Source organism: Siniperca chuatsi, linkage group LG21, assembly GCF_020085105.1.
Source record: "Siniperca chuatsi isolate FFG_IHB_CAS linkage group LG21, ASM2008510v1, whole genome shotgun sequence".
NCBI lineage: Eukaryota > Metazoa > Chordata > Actinopteri > Centrarchiformes > Sinipercidae > Siniperca > Siniperca chuatsi.
In genome coordinates, this window is record NC_058062.1 from 20,525,737 (window position 1) to 20,542,471 (window position 16,735).

The window sequence follows — 16,735 nt, forward strand, 5'->3', positions numbered from 1 at the left end:
TTAACTACAGACTGTGTATTTGCTACATCTCTACTTTCTAAAGAACACCAGAACATTTAAGATGAATTTCTCACCTTACAGGCAGCCACTAGTTTCAGTTCATACAAACACAGCATGAAAATCAAATTGCAGATACTTTAAATTTTCTTATAGGTTATCCATCACAGTGAGCAAATAATCTCCTTTATGTATGTATTTTCTTTCAAAGCTGTGTGATAATCTAGCAGAATAATTACATTTATATGATTACATTTCTCGCTTTGCAGTGGAAATTGATATCTGATTGCATTTTTCTCTACTAATATTGGAACAGTGTTGTGTTACATATGTCAAGTTTTACACATCTACCGTCTGTGTGTGTGCTTGCTTTTATAGACCATAGCTTTATGTTATTCCCACACAGTAATGACAATAAGAGATGATGATTACATATTACATAATAAATGAGTGGTGGGTTTTGATCATTAATATCCTTCATATTAGTTATATTGTGCAGATATATGATAGCTCACTACTATTACAAATTGCAATCAATCCTGATAGAAAACTATGCTAACTGTACCAGCCTTTATAGCAGGTGTCTGTGTAACATTATTCTCACTAGCTACGAGTTGAATGGAAGTTGACTAAAAGGATATCTGGGAACTGCAACTTCAGCTTCAACTGCTCAAACAATATGACCGCATTTAGATGGAAGACTAATGGATGCTCTTCATTAGCAGTCCTACCCAGGAAAATGTCCAAATGCCAGTATTCCCAACAGTTAAAAACAGGACTAAGAGTCCACAGCCATGCTAGCAGCTCTGTGAGGCTGTAACAGCAGTGCTTTGGGCTAGATGCTAATGTCAGTGTGCTAACATGCTCACAATGACAATGCTAACATGTTGATGTTTAGCAGGTATAATGTTTGCCATGTTCACCATCTTAGTTCAGCTTGTTATCATGTCAACATATGCTAATTCGCACTAAACACGAAGTACAGCTGAGGCTGATGGGAATGTAATTAGTTTTCAAGGTATAAAGTATTGGACAAATTAGAATTTGACCTGATTGGGGTGCTACATGAAAGTGGCTGTCTGTACTAAACGTCATGGCAATCCATCCAATAGTGTTGAGACATTTCACTCAAAATCACAAATGTCAACCTCATCTCACCTAGAGGGAACGTCAGGGGATCAACAAAGTCAGTTCATTCATCCTCTGGGGACCAGGAATGTCTAACTTTTGGGCCAATCCATCCAATAACTCTGTGGGGCCGTATTCAGGCACAGGATCTTAGTTGAGTATGTTAGTTTATGTGTGAAGTGATTGGTGTATTTTGCTGTCAGTCTACATATGATTGACTATTGCTATTGTAAGTTGTTGCTCATTGGTTATAATCTTTCGTAAATAAGTCACATAGTAAGTTTTGAACCTTGATCCATATGAAATCAGAAAAGCTAGTGACTTGAGTAAACACTGAGTAAATGTACTTTCAGTAAAGGTTTGATGTGGTTTTATTAATTTTAGGCCGTGTTACTTATTGGTTATGATGCTGTTGTAAGCCAGTATTTGCTATCAGTTACACCCGAAACCTCAAAGTCTTTGGATTACTTTGCTGTATTTTTTAAATTTTGTTGAGTGGTAGCCTATGTACGGAAGTATGAAAATTGCAGATTGGATTCAAACCAACAACTACCGTGTTACTTGTTCAGACCTTCTGATACAATGCTGCAGACATTGCATTGTTTTCTATTCTATTGTGATACCATTCAAAGTAGAGTGTGTGAGAGATGTAGCTGTCTGAGTAGAGATAAAGAAAGGAAAGAAGAGAAAGTAGTAAAAAGGTGTAGTAGGGAAAGACAAAACAACAAAAAAACATTGTAGAAAGAAAAAAATAGGGTGAAGGGAAGAGGTGGAGAAAGGGTGTTCCCGCTCTCTGGATCCAAAGAGGGGGCCCGGACAGGAAGGTCTTTTTATTGTTATCTATTTTTCTCCAGCATTTCTCCATTTTTGCTTTATCTCATCTTAGAATAATTACCAGGGGTCCAATAATAGCTTAGCAACTGTAACGAGGCACAGCAGGGATGTCAAGCTTTGGATTTCTCCACATGTTGAAGCAGTGTACATGGGACTGCAATAAGAGAGATACTCCGTATATAAAGAGATTGGAGGGTGGTGGGTTTTTTTAGCTTTTCCAAAACCAAAAACAGAAGAGCAAAAGTGTAACTAGCTTACTGTCTACAGTGGAAACCCAGCGTTACTTCCATGGCCAAGGAGCATTTCATTAACTAACTTTATTTTGTAGGGTTACAGATTATTAACAACTCTGTCCTGCTCTTTTGGGTAGTTTACACTCCAGCAATTACAGCTGAACTCATTACCTGAGATAGTGTTACATTCGCCAAACACATAAACCATTTTTGTCATGTAACGTTAAAGGTGAAACATACTGTTTTAAAATACAAACAATGAAGCTTAAATATAACCTCTGTGTGACTTGTCCAAGTATGTAAGCAGCTTAACAGGGTTGTTCTACAATACGAGATCAATGCTGTTTCTTTATTTCAGATGGTGAGGATACTGACTTTTAGCCTGGGATATGCAGCTTTAGCTTCAGTCTTTTAGCACAAAATAATGTATGTAGCCATCTAGTGCATATTTAAAACCCTTTAACATGGTTCTCGTTTTAAGACAAGTCAGCTGTAAACATCAAGAGCCAAAAGCAGACAGCGTTTTCAATCAACTCATGGAGCTAACGTTAATTAGATAGCTAGCTACAGATAATAAAATCTGCCCAAGACGGTTGTTGTTTCAAAATCGACATTCGCCAGTTAGAAATAAGAAGCTGTTTTATCTATATCTGAAATCATAGTCATAGTAACAGTAACTAAGGGGGCAGGGCTTAGCCAATTATCAATTTATTATTTCTCCTTTCCTTAGGAGGACTCAGGCACAGTAGTCCCTGTGGCTGCGCCCAGACCCTTTGGGGGGCTGGCCAGTTGGGAGGGGTGCCATGTAACCCACCTTGACCTTCAGGACGGGGCAGATCCATTTGGGGCTCAGACCCTCATTTGGATAAATTAACTTTACTTTTTTTTTTATTTATGTGTCATTCCTTCGCGACCCCCATGCTCTAGGACACTAAGCCCGTCTCCCAAGCGCCCTTGAGGTTGAGCCGGATGGCGTGAAGTCAAACGATGTTACAGAGTTGGACGGTTCCAGTGGATTAACTTACTGTACTAAGTGTTTGTCGACCAGGTGAACATCACAGATTCGATTTTAGAGGTGACCTTCCGGGGTGACACGTGGCACCAGATCTGGCTTTGAGCTGCAGACACAGGCTGGACATGAAGCTGCTGTAGGCCTGCAACCAGAGAGGATGATCAGAGCAGCTACACACTGACGGAGGAGGTAGACGGATACCTGCCGGAGGCTGGATAGAAACAATGTGATGTGTGAAACCATATAGTGTGTTTGTGCGTCAAAGCTTTGGAGAGCCGAGACACTGCGTCATCACACTACCTTATTGGCAGTGACACAACTAGTTTCCAATGAAATGCCTTCATGTCTGTCTGTCTGTTTGTCAGCCTCACTATTGCCACATAAAGACCAGAGCTCCACCTAGTGGCAGGAACCAGACCAGCTTGCCGCACCCTGTTTAATCATTTCTTTAAAATAAGTCTGCACAATTAGGAGTGTGACAGAAAATAAATGTCACCTCAACACAATTAGCATACTTATGTGACGAATCAGGCACCTATATACAGCGAATGTCTCCACATATCAATCTAATCAAATGAAAAATAAATCATTTTTCTCATAAAAAGACATTTCATCAAGCTGAGCATACAAACACATGATAATAATTCATTCCATACAGCTGCTGCCCACTGCATCCCTGCTGCAGTGCTGCCCAAAAACACACCAACTCAGCAAATACAGATGCATGCAGATGCAACATGGAGGAACAAAACATTATTATTTCTTTTTTTAGACATCTTCAGCTTGATTTGGATAAAAGTGATATTTCATTGATTTTTCATATACATTTTTTGCTCTTTCTCCTCTGTTACTAGGGAGGTCATAGGTCAAGATGCTGTCAGGGGTGGTAGGAATTTGCAGCCTTGCTGTATAGGACAATTCAGCGTGGTGGATGATGGCCGGAAGCCCAGTTTGGGTTTAGGTTTTCTGGAGGGAGCAGATGGAAATCACAGTAAACATTCTTTCTTTCTTTTCTTTTTTTTCTCTCCACTGATGCAACTTCTGAGTGTCATGGTCCAAAATGTCATCTGTTAACAAAAACACAAGACTGACTGCGTGACCGGCGCGTTAGTAATGTCTCCATCATCATCACCATCTGACGCATTCGGCCTCTTCACCCACCGTTTTGCTTCACACACACACACACACATACGCGCGCGAAAGCACGCACGCACTGTGGTGTAACCCCTCCCTCCTCCGGTGCTGCTAAACTATATAAATCACCTCTGTCGGAGTTGGAAACCAAGGTGCAGCGACCCGCAGTGTACAAACTGATCGAGAGAAGAAAAAAAATAATCCTCGAAGTCACAAAGACCTCTGCTGCTGTGAGAAACCACCTGTGGTTCCGACTTCTACCTGTAACTTCCAAAGTCTTCTCAAAGTAAGTCTTCACACCTCTCATTATTCATTTACATATTAACAATCCCATTTTTATAATTTTTCTATACGAATAAGGATGTTTTAATGACTAATGCTGACACTGATATATAGGGTGATCTGCTGCAAAATCCTAATAGAAGTTAAATTACATTGGAACCAATTATCTCATAACACTGTTTTTTGTATTGTTTTTTGTAGAGAAATTCATGCAGACAAAATAATATGACCATTTTCAACTTTTGGGAGCAAAATGGTTTCTTTAGCCAATTCCTTTATCCTAAAAAGAAAATGCTTGTTGCGTAGGAAACTTAAACAAAACTCAGGTGAGCCAAACTATGAAAAGCCTTGATAAATGGACAGCGCCGCGGGGGTTCTAACCTGATCCAAACACATCCGCGTACACAATCTTGATAGTCCTTTCTGCTTGTTTAATATTGACATTGCATTATTGCAGACATATACAGTAGCTGACTTGCTCTTCTTCAGAGTCAGATGAGCCTCATTTCGTATTTCAAACATCACAGGCAGCAGGAGCGCAAAGGCATCCTATCCTGTGAACCTGCACAGCTCTAATATAGAAGAATGGAAATTATTGTGAGGGCGCATTAGAGCAGATGGGCAGCAATGCAATGAAGTAGACCTGTTGCTCACTGTCACTCGGATTGTAATGTTGATTGGGTAACTGGTGGCGGGAGGAGCGGGAGAAATCCCGGTCTGCAGGCACCGTGTGGAGCTGCGCGCTGCGCGCTGCGCGGTGAGCGCACAGGCGACTGAGCGCCTCCCCAAACAGCTCCAGCCCCACTGTGACCTGACCTGACCAACCTGCTGAATTCTGACATTACTGCACACAAAACGGAGAGCAAAAAGAAATGAAAGAAATGAAAAGGGTCGTCTCTCGTTTTTAGCCTTAAAAGGGGAAAACATGTTGAAGCAGGATGCGACAAAGTGCACTGGAATAATGCAAGATATATATGTTGTGCATGTGGGCAGTGCAAGTGCAAATGTTAGGTAGTCAAAATGTTAAAATAATGGACATAAGGACACTCAAGTGTTCATTTTATCATTAGCTGTCTAGTTTAGCGATCACACTATATCAAATCAAATTAGATTCAGTTAAGTTAAATGGCTAAGACAACAAAAGCCAGCAAAGTTAGCATTATAGCAATTGATCGAATGGCGTAAAGCACTGAGAGCCATGGAACATAGAGGTGTAGTTTATGTGTAGTTTATTGTTGTGGCAGCTTCCAGACAATAACATCAGCTGGTTTTATGAACTGTGCTTTTATAATCCACTGTCAAGTTTGAAAGCTTTGATTTTATTTCTGTTTTTATGTATTTTTAATGTTGTTTTTTTGCAACCACAGAGCAGTCAGCCCAGTGAATATGATATTCTCTTTAAGTTGATTTTTTTCAGTTGAGTGTTATGTGTTTTTGGTTTGGAGATATGTCAAATCAGGGGTTTTATTGCCCCCTGCCCTCCTCAGCAACCTTTACTCTGCATCGTTTAACTGAAAGTGAGACCCACTACCTCCCGCAAGTCAACACAACTAAGATTTCAGCAGGCGACAAATATTTAATTCCTGAAAATTATTATTAGTTGTAGTAGCCTTAATAATAATAATAATAATTGCCTTAAAGCTAACATAAAAGAAAAGATGTAACTTCCTCCCAGTAAACTAGAATGGAATATAAGCTGCTGCAGCTTATTAAATACATTTTGTCCATTTTCTAACCACCATCAAACCCACAGCCTCCCTGATGTGTGAAATGTCCTCCACTGGAGTCACTCCATTTCCTTCATCCTCCTCAGGAACTAAACAACACTCAGCCGGCGGAGTCTGACAATAAGTCAGTCTACAGCCTGAAGACTTTTTCTTTCTTTACATGATACATTTACATACAGTTTTTTCACACACCTCTCCTTACTCGTCAGCCAATTTAGCCTGAGCAGATGTTTCCTAGGAAAACAAATGACACCGTTTTTCCACCCCGCGCCCCTCAGGAGAGCTTTGACACGCACCAAACGTTTTTCTCATTAGAAAAGAAAGAGAAAATGTTTTTATCAGCCCTTTTGCCTCCATCACTCTCAGTTTCCTTCAGAATTTTCTGAAGTGTCCTGGGATTCATTCAATCAAATGTCTGTGATAAGAGGAGAAGATTTGGGATAGTTATTGATTTTTTTAATAAACCAAGACAGATAATAGATTTTTCATCTTTGTCATTGCCAACTTTTTCATCTTTTTGACCACTGTTACAATTGAAAATAAAACTACAATTACCACAATCAACCATTAATAGAAAAAAAATGCATTAAAAATTCTATCAAATATTCAAGAGATTTATTTTTTAAAGAAATCCAAACTGGTAATTATTGTATTGGAGTTAATCCAAAAACTCGGACCTTTAATTTCCACAACTCCCGTTACAGATGGCCGTGATGCTGAAACCATGGACGGTGCTGGTGGCCGTAGTGCTGTGTGTGCTGGTGTGTCTGGGAACGCTGGCAGACGCCTACCCCCCAAAACCTGAAAACCCTGGTGAAGACGCCCCACCCGAAGAGCTGGCAAAGTACTACACCGCCCTGAGACACTACATTAATCTGATCACCAGGCAGAGGTATGCACACACACATACATACAGCACATACACAGAACATGGCGCAGGTGTTTGTGCTACATACACAATTGTTGTTTAGTTTTGTTTTTCTGTATTTTTGCCCAATGAGCTCATAAGGACAGAGGAAAACCGTCCAAAGTGAGGAAACTGCCTTAAAAAGGATGTAGCTTTTAGGTTAGGTTTAGATTAGGGACTGTATAAAAATTATTGGAGTAGAGAAGAGGAATGAATCTATATTTAATATTCTATTTTGTAATTATATTATTATATTATTATACTACAATATTTTTTCATAAAGGACCTCCACAGACTATGTGAATAATTGTTTTGACCCTCCAAATGTTTCATTACCAAGAATACCAAATCAAGGAAAATAGTAAATTTAAGATGTGTGTACCCATTATATATCTCAATATCTAAACTGATTAAGAATTTTCAAAGTAGCCACCCATGGACACATTACAGGTTAATGGCAAACACAATGGTGAATATTTCAGACGCTTTTTCATTTTTGAATAAAGGATTAATAAATATGAATGAATAAACCGGGCACTTTTATGATCCACGGCAACCTTTTTTGTCTCCCTGACAAATCTGACAAGATTTGAAGAAGGCAGCAATAAAATATAAATCTAGGGGTTAGAAAAATAATAATCCCTCCCCTGCTCTCCAAGCCAGACCACCCTCCTTTCCTGTTCAGCCCTCCCCCTTAATCATTTTCCTACAGTCTTTAAGGATAAATCTTAATTATGGAGGGACTTCAGGAAGATAGAAGAAGGTATGTTTATGCATCTTCCTTCTGCGTAATGGACCATATGTGGATCCCCAAAAATTATACGAACCCTTCCCTGAAGTAATTTTCAGGTGTAATGCTAATAAAAGTGTAACAGCAGCTGAACTGAGTTAGCCCTTTTTGCTTCTCCCCGTTCGCTCCTTTAGTCCAGATGTCATTTTGTTTGATTCAAGTCATTATAGCGACCGAGTTCTATGAGTTTCCCACTCATACTTAAGCAGCCCCGAGCTCTGTCGATGTGTGATGCCCCCCCCCCCCAACCCTTCACCCGCATCCAACAGCAGCTCAGTAGATTAGATTACTGGCCACTCTCCAAAACCTCCAGGCCTCCAAATCAACGGGACCAGAGCAATAAAATCAACACAGATGGACCCAAGAAAGAATCCCAAATCCAGTTAGTGGGGCCTGAGCCGAGGCCTGCTGCTCTCAGGTATAAAAGTCACCAGTACAAAATTGTCAGATGGCATATTTTTTGATTTGAAGCAGTCTGGCTCATGAGCTATCTGTTCTTATTCATGAAAGCCAAATAGGTCATTGATATTTAGGTACTTGGTTTAAAGACTCCTAGTGCCATAGAAAGTCAATTTGTTTCAAGTTAAAAGTTTTAACATTTCGCTGGAGAGCTGTAGATGAAGACATATCAGATGTAATAAAGGTCCTTTCATTTTGCTGTATCAAATATATGCTGGGGAATGTGATAGCTGTGTGCTTTAGGCTGGGCACTAAAATTTATGGATCTGGCCAGTCAGGTGCCTTTGGTGTATTGCTATATACGGCAGTTCATAGCATTGTATAACTGGACAAATATACTGGGGTCTTTACTAAAGACATGAAAATCTGATTTGTAGCCACCATTGAGATCATGTCCTCTGTATTCTTTCTGGAAATTTCAGGGTGGGGAGGTTTAGCAACCCAGGGGAGTTTAAATTGTACAGTTTACATTTTTAAGGCTGATTCTAGTATTCTAGTACCCCAGTATTCAAGTCTACCAGGATTCAATAATTTGCCAACACAATTTCAACTGATTTCAGCTCTTACACTTCAAACACTTCAAAAGAAACTTAAAACCCTTACAGTGCTTCAACTTCAACTAACACTTCAACTGCTTTAACTCCCATTCAACATCTCGCGTGCAAACATTTAACATTTTACATTACTTGCTCCTGTTATTTTCAGTGTTAGCATGCACACTGAAATTTAAAGAGGTACATTTCTAATTTACCAATAATTTTGTAGGAAGTTTCCTGGAAAGAACTATGTAATGTGGTACTAATTATTAAGAAAAGAGCGACAATGTTCTGAGACAGTTATTTTTGTTAGAGTTTAGTTGTGCAGAAAATTAGCAGAAAACATAACTGCTAACTATGAAAAATCCAAATAATTAAAAACATTTTAGAGGTTTATTAGAATTTCTATAGCCCCTAGTTTGTGCCTCATATATTACTTTTATATTTGACTAAGAATGTCTAAGAATAATCCGGTTTTAAAAGAAAAACTAAAAAGAACCTAAAAAGACTTTAAGGTCTTTTAACAAAACTTACCACTGTTCATTCCAGAATCCTCAAAGACTCTTCTAACCATCTGAATGAAAAGTTTGTGTCACGATAAAAAAAAAGATTCTTAACCCATTTCCCAAGTCGTTTTCCTAATTCAAACAAAGATTATATCCATTAATGACAGATTTCCTTCACCAAAATCAACAATTTCATTATCAGTTGTATTGGTATATATTGATGTAACTTTCCAATATTTTAAATAATATTTTACATAAATAATACTGAACTTGTGTTTTACAAAAAGAGCAAGGACATATGTCATTCCTGGCTGCCTGGATAGGAAGTGCCACATATGGAATATTTAATGAGCCAGATGGTTAGAAACGACTTTGGGGATTCTGGAAATACCTTTAGAACAGCAATAAGTGTTGTTAAGCTTCCCTCTGGGTTTGCAAAGATGGCCAGGTATATATATATATATATATATTTTTTTTTTTTTTTTTTAATCGGATGCTTAGCTTTGTGACTCTGATGTAATGGCAATACAGGAGAAGCACAAACTGAGGTTATATTTCTAAAAACCATGATACAGATTAGTACATTGGAGAGAGCAAGACTGACCAAAGGATAGAGAGAGCGAGAAAGAAAGAAAGACAGAAAAGGACATGAACAGATAAAGCAGATATAAAGCAGAGAGATGAGGGAAGATAGACAAATGGGGAGAAAGATGGTAGGACAGGAAATAAGAGCAGAACCAACTAGGGAGACTCAGGGAGATATATGGGTGCAGATGGGTCATTATCAGAGGGGAAAACATTTTACATCCTGATGTGTCGCACTGTGTGACAGCTGAGACAGAGCATGTGAGCTGTTTGATTGCTTTCCTGCAGGGCAAGACACACACACCTCCTGTGTGTGTAACGAAGCATAAGATTGGGTGCTGGGGTCATAGGGGGAGGTGGAACAGGTGGTTGATGGAAAAACAGAGGAACCGCAGGTCGCTCTGCAGGGGTTGTGTTGAATAGTGCTGTTTCACACATATACACACACATAAGCACACACACACTGCCAAGTAAAGTTTCTGTTAAACGGCTCTGTGGTTTTACATTTCCATCTCTCTTGGACCCCTGGTTCCCTTATCAAGCGAATGATATGACTCATCCGGACTTGGAAATGACACCCTCTTACACACTCCAGCGTTAAAACACACAGTCACTCTGAATCTGGCTGTGAAATTAATGCATTTGGAAAAAAGTAAGTGGGAGTGAACCAATATGTTAAAAGGCAGACAGAGATAAGAGGACACAGACAATGGATAGAGACAAGAAGGCAAAAAGACACATTTGTCTTGAATTTCTCAGAATATCTAACATAATCTCTGTGCTTCATTGCACATTGTAAACCACCACGACCACCAAAAAAAAAAGAAGAGGCTTGTGTTGTTCTTTTTGTTAATGGGAAAAGAAGTCTTGGTTTTGAAAACCAGTGTTGCTTTATTTGTCTCAACCAAAGACTCGTCGTTTGTTTAAAGAGGAACTGATTTTACACATAAAGTTCAGTTTATTAGTCATGAGGAGTTCTACTCAGCCTGTAAAAACAGTTGTATAATGTCATAATGATGTCATCAGGGTTATCTCAGTTTGGGCTTAGCAACTACCAATTTATAACAGAAAGATCTAATCAAAAGATAGTATCTAATTGCATTATGGGAAATGTAGGATCCAGTGTTTGACCCATATTAGAGTAAGATCCAAGATATCTTGACCTCTCTATTTTTTTTAATCTGTCTCTTATGAGTCCCCCAATTTTATATTGTGTTGGGATGATACTGTTTAAGATGTTATTGAACTGAAATGGGATGTAACATGTAACAACATTTTAACAAGACTAAGAGTCTGGCAGCTCTCTGATACTGTACTTAAGCACAGCGGTGATAACATCAGTATGCTAACATGCTAAAATGACAGGTATAATGTTTACCATGTTCACCATCTTGGTTTAGCGTGTTAGCATGCTAACATTTGCTAATTAGCGCTAAACACAAAGTACAGCTAAGGCTGATTGGAGTGTCATTAGTTTTGCAGGTATTTGGTCATAAACCAGAGTATTGGACAAATTTAAATTTTGACCTGATTGTGGCACTAGATGAAAAGTGAGCACCAAAGTTATTACAATTCATCCTGAGGGGGACATGAATGTGTGTGCCCAATTTCATGGCAATCCGTCCAATAATTGTTGAGACATTTTTCTCAAAACCACAAATGTCAACCTCATGGTGATGCTAGAGGAAAAGCCAGAGGATCGTCAGAGTCATTAGGATTCATCCTCTGGGAACCATGAATGTACAACATTTTGTGCCAATCCATCCATCCAAGCAGATGTTGAGATATTTCATTGGATAACTGAAAAATTTGACTACTGGTGGCACTAGATGAAAAGTCGGAGGATCACGAAAGTCAGTAGGATTAATCTTCAGGGCACTAAATTTCATGGCAATCCATCTAATAGTTGTCAAGAAATTTTCCCTCTAGCATAGCTAAAAACTGCTCTCCTTATCTCTCTCCCAGGTATGGAAAACGTTCAACTCAGGAGGATGTGGTTGCAGAGCTGCTGTTTGGTGGCGACAGCAACAGAGACCAGAGATCAAGGTAAAGAGCTTCACACACATAAGCTGAAGGAGTGATTTGTAATGAAGATAAATGAATGTTAATCATTGTTCTTCCTTGTGTTCTTTCACAGATACGACGACTCCTACATGTGGTGACTCCGCCACCCCTCATCCTCCTCATCAGGCATTCCCTCTGGGTGCATCCCACAATGCACCTGGAGGGGCCGACATGTGCCTCTCACCTCTGACCCCTGAACCCGACCCCAACCAATGACCATCACTGATCGGAACACAAGCTTTCTCTGTCTCTCTTGTCACTGTCTCACATCTCTCTCATTACAACAAAATTGTACATAATTTATTATTGAAATAAAATATATATATATATGAGATCAGAGCTACTAATCAGAAGGTGGAACTGTGTCTGTGTGTATGTGTGAGCATTAACGTCCCTCTACTGTCCAACACTGTTTAGAGGAGGAAATTCTTGTTTTACTGTTGCTACTGTAAAAAAGTAACATCAGAATAAATTAATAAAAACATTTCTGTGTGATTAAAATTTGTTGATGAATCTGAATGTTTTGGGGGGGGGGATTAATGTCATGATGTAGAGTTTACTCATCTTACATCTGTACCCCTCTGGATAATGGATCATTAAAGTTACAACATGCCACACTAATATCAGCTGATGATTAATACAGCAGTTTTTAGACTATAATTTAGAGTATGATTAAAAACAAAGGGCACTCTTACTTTACATACTGTATGTATTAAACGATAATGCTGGTGTTATTTTATAATTTTCTTACTGTCAACAAATCCCATGAAAAGACCAAAACCAACAACGTGTTAGTTCTTCTCTCAACACTTTCTGATCTCTCTACCCTGTCTGTGTCACTCAGATCCCAGTCTATTGGTTCCTACTGAAGACATAAATAATTAAAACTGGTTCACAAATATACATGCAGTAATTCTTCAGCTCACAAATATGTAGGTTCATTTTTGAAAAACTTCCTAAAAAAGCTGATCAATGTAGTTTTTAGCAAATGTTACTTAAACAGGAGGAAATAGCACATTTGTTGGGAACTATTTTCAGTGGCGAACTAATCCTTATTTGGTGCTCTAGAGAGTATTTGGGGCAGCAGGACAGTTTATGCGGGATTGAGTAAAAATAAACTACAGTGTGTGTGTGTGTTCCTGGTGATGAAGGAACATGTCACCCAGTGCAACAGTGTGGCTCATTGATGTGTTTTTAATAGTTTTTGGACAATGGAGCTCTACGGCACAGAGGAATAATGGGTTTTGTTGACAAGAAAAATATAGAATATAAATGAGAACAAAACACAGTGGTGGTTGCAACTTTATCAGGATTGTTTTATGGCATGAAGGGATATTGCTTCACAGTTCAAAAACATAAAAGGCATTCCTCTTTGTTAATAATTCATCACCACATTAGGTGAGACTCATGATTATTGTTGAAAGGACTGGCAGCCTCTACGGGCAACTTGCATTTCACATTGTGACCCATCGTGTTGCATCTACAGGAACATCTGCTGGGTTATTTTCAAGGATATAAAAGAAAAGGTGCGCTCTTCTTCCAGAGCAAACAGTGGACAAGCTATGAGGGTTTTGTCATAGTTTGGGGTTTCCTGTTTTATTTTGTAGTGTTCTCGTCTCCTCGTGTGTCTTGTGGGTTTACTTCCTGTCTTTGTTTGCTTTCCCTCCAGTTTAGATTGTTGGCCCCACCTTGATTGATTGCACCTGTGTCTCGTTGTCTCACCTACCTCAGTGTATTTAGTCCGGGTCTTTTCCTTTGTTCATTGCTGGGTTGTTGTTATTGTCGTGTGCATTGTTGGTTGTGCTTTGTCCCTGTGTCAAGCATCCCAGTATTTCTTGTCTGAGTTTTGTTTTATTGATTCTTTGTTCCCTTGGACCTTGCCTGGATTATGGATTTTTGAACTTTGCCTGGTCCCTGTCGGATTTGTTTGCTGTGTTGGAATTATTCACTGGTTTTGACCACTGCCTGCCTGAAACCCCCGATTGCAGCCACCGTGTCCTCGCTTATATCTGCAAAACTGATACAGTAAAAGCGAAGGCTGATGGATCAGTTCCAGTATGTTTAGGTTCTTCAGGGAGGAAGAGATGTTGGGGGGTAATGAGAAATCAAACACAACAATTAACATTACTGAGACAGAAGATGTCAGGATTCAGTTGTACCTCTCATTTGTTAAGTGTTTTTTGTCTACCTGTGTGTACTGGTCTGGGTATGGCACTCTGGTTTTTCCTCCTGTTGCTGATCACTGGCACACCTGCTGCTCATCACCAATTAAGACCATGCAGCATATCAACCCAGCTCTCCTTTCCAGTCCTTGCCATAAGGCCAAGTTTAAGTTCTTGATTCCATGTTTTGCTTGTTTACCTGCCTGACCCTGTTTCTGCCTGTCTTGCAGGTTTGCTCTCTGCTTGGGATCTCAACCAGTTAACCAACCAGCTCCTTGCCAGTCTTAAACCGCCTGTCTCCACACTTTCTGCAGACCATGCTGAGCCTGAAGCCTCGTCTCTGCTCTCACAGGAGCCCAGCCTGTTAATCTCCTCTGTTTGCCACCATTCTGACATTGTCAACTGTCCCTCGCACCCAGACATTCAGATCTGGACTTGTTTTTGCTCAGAACTTTAAATCAATTTTTTTTTTTTTTTTTCTCACCTTCCAAATCTTACTCCATGTCCTGCTTTTGGGTCTCTAGATTTGTGAACAGAAGCAACCTCAAATACCCTCATGGTCAATATTTTTCCAGAGCGTATAACCAATGATTTTTGTGGTCCTGGAGACCCTGGGCCCTCTTTGCCACCTCAAACTTGATAATTGTTTTATCAGCTTTTAAAACTAAATTAAATTTTATGGGAATTCTAAAACACGATTTTGTTGACTGTTTCAGAAGTCTGCTACAGAATGACATTGTGTTTGGGGTCTAAGACATTCCAGCTGTAAAACATGGCTAAATACAATGGGGGGGGGGGGGTTATTTTATTTTTTTTAAATGCAGCACTATCAAGTCCAAATCCTAAAGTGTATTTGGATTCACATTATTGGAATTTTACAAGTTTGTTCACAAGCAACATAACATTAGTAACATCACAATGTAGGATAACATACAGTACATTTCCTTGTCAGTGAATGGCTTTAGCAAACAAAATGAATGTATTTAACTATTACACGCCAGGCAGGGGCAACGTGTTTGTGGTATTTTATTTTTATTTTGTTCCTGCTTCTCTCTCATCCCCCCTCACCTGTCTTCTCTCCAGGTGCTAACAACCTGATTAGTTTCCACCTGTGCAGCCCAGTCTTGCTGTTCATTGGTTTCCTCTGACTTCAGGCTGGCCTATCATCATTTGAGGCACTCAATAAAAGGAGCATGCAGAGTTCACTCTTTTGTTCTCTGCTCTTACCCTGTCTGAACTCTTGTTGTACTGTTAGAGCAACTCAAGAATATAGGAAAATGTATGTAGTGGGAGGGGTGAGGAGGTTAGCTAAGTTGGGATACCCTTTCCACTTTCCACACATGCAGTTAATTTTTGTCTAGAAACACTAGGATTATTGGTCGGTGCCATCTCTGTATTAGTTTTGGTGAAGTTCTCTTTCAGATAAGCCAGTTAGGTCTTTTGTTTGTGTTTTGTTTTCAGAGGTAGAGATTCAGTATGCCAAAGACATACATGTGCAGAGATTGTCACTATGAGAACTGTTATAAATCACTGGACGCAATGAGTTCATATTTTTTTCTAGAATGTGCATTGGACCACAAATATATGTATTTTTATTTGTTATAAAAGTACTACAGTCATTGTTCTGTGGCACTTTACATTAGAGCTCAGTGATAAAATAATTAGGGAGTATGTATGAGGGTACTTCACTGTGTCTTTATTATGCAATCAAAAATAGAATAGAAATTGAAACCAAAGGTTTTGCTTCTGAAACGAAAAGCTTTGCATTTGAAATGAAAGATTTTGCTTGTTAACTGACTTTCGTGGGCGGGACCTACGCTGAAAAATGTAAGACACGTCCCTATTGGCCAGCCTCGATCGGAGTGACAGCTTGGCAACATCCACTGTAAGCAGACAGGAGACTGAGCGGAGAAGACAGAAAATCCTTGCACAGGTATGTTTACACATAACTTCCGTCTTAGTAATAACAAGAAAGGTATGTTTGAACTGGTGCACTTACGTTGATTTTGTTTATTGATTGATATTGTAACTGTAATGGGTTATAAAAATACATATTTTGTCAGGCAGTAAGTTCGCTGCTAGCTTAGCTCAATAAGCTAGTCACTACCGTTACATGCCCAGGCTGCTTATTAGCCAGCATTAAGTTTTGCATGTCGCTGCTAGTTAACAGGACTATATATGTTCAACGATCTATGGTTAATTAATGTTAAATTTGTGATGTGCTGGATTATTTTATCAGCCTATATCTTGACGTTAGTCACTTTCTCGTCTTGTGTCACGCTAGCTGAGCTGTCTGGGTTCCATCCACCTGTTTTTATGCACATTTTAAATTTTAATATTATTAAAATGATCGATGAAATTTCTTGTAGTTAAATCTAG

General features: G+C 39.3%; 1 protein-coding gene and 1 long non-coding RNA gene across 2 annotated transcripts; both read left to right on the forward strand.

Annotated features, from left to right (window-relative positions):
* Positions 1-4,472: 4,472 nt before the first annotated feature.
* On the forward strand, positions 4,473-12,678 carry pyya (peptide YYa). Its single transcript, XM_044182111.1, has 4 exons — positions 4,473-4,624; positions 7,052-7,239; positions 12,096-12,176; positions 12,268-12,678. Exons 2-4 carry the CDS (start codon positions 7,052-7,054, stop codon positions 12,290-12,292), a joined length of 294 nt encoding a protein of 97 aa, XP_044038046.1. The 5' UTR covers positions 4,473-4,624; the 3' UTR covers positions 12,293-12,678.
* A 1,290-nt stretch (positions 12,679-13,968) lies between these two features.
* Positions 13,969-15,596, forward strand: LOC122869286. The gene is made up of 2 exons (XR_006376279.1): positions 13,969-14,288; positions 14,587-15,596. It is a non-coding gene; the product is annotated as an uncharacterized LOC122869286 (long non-coding RNA).
* Positions 15,597-16,735: the final 1,139 nt, after the last annotated feature.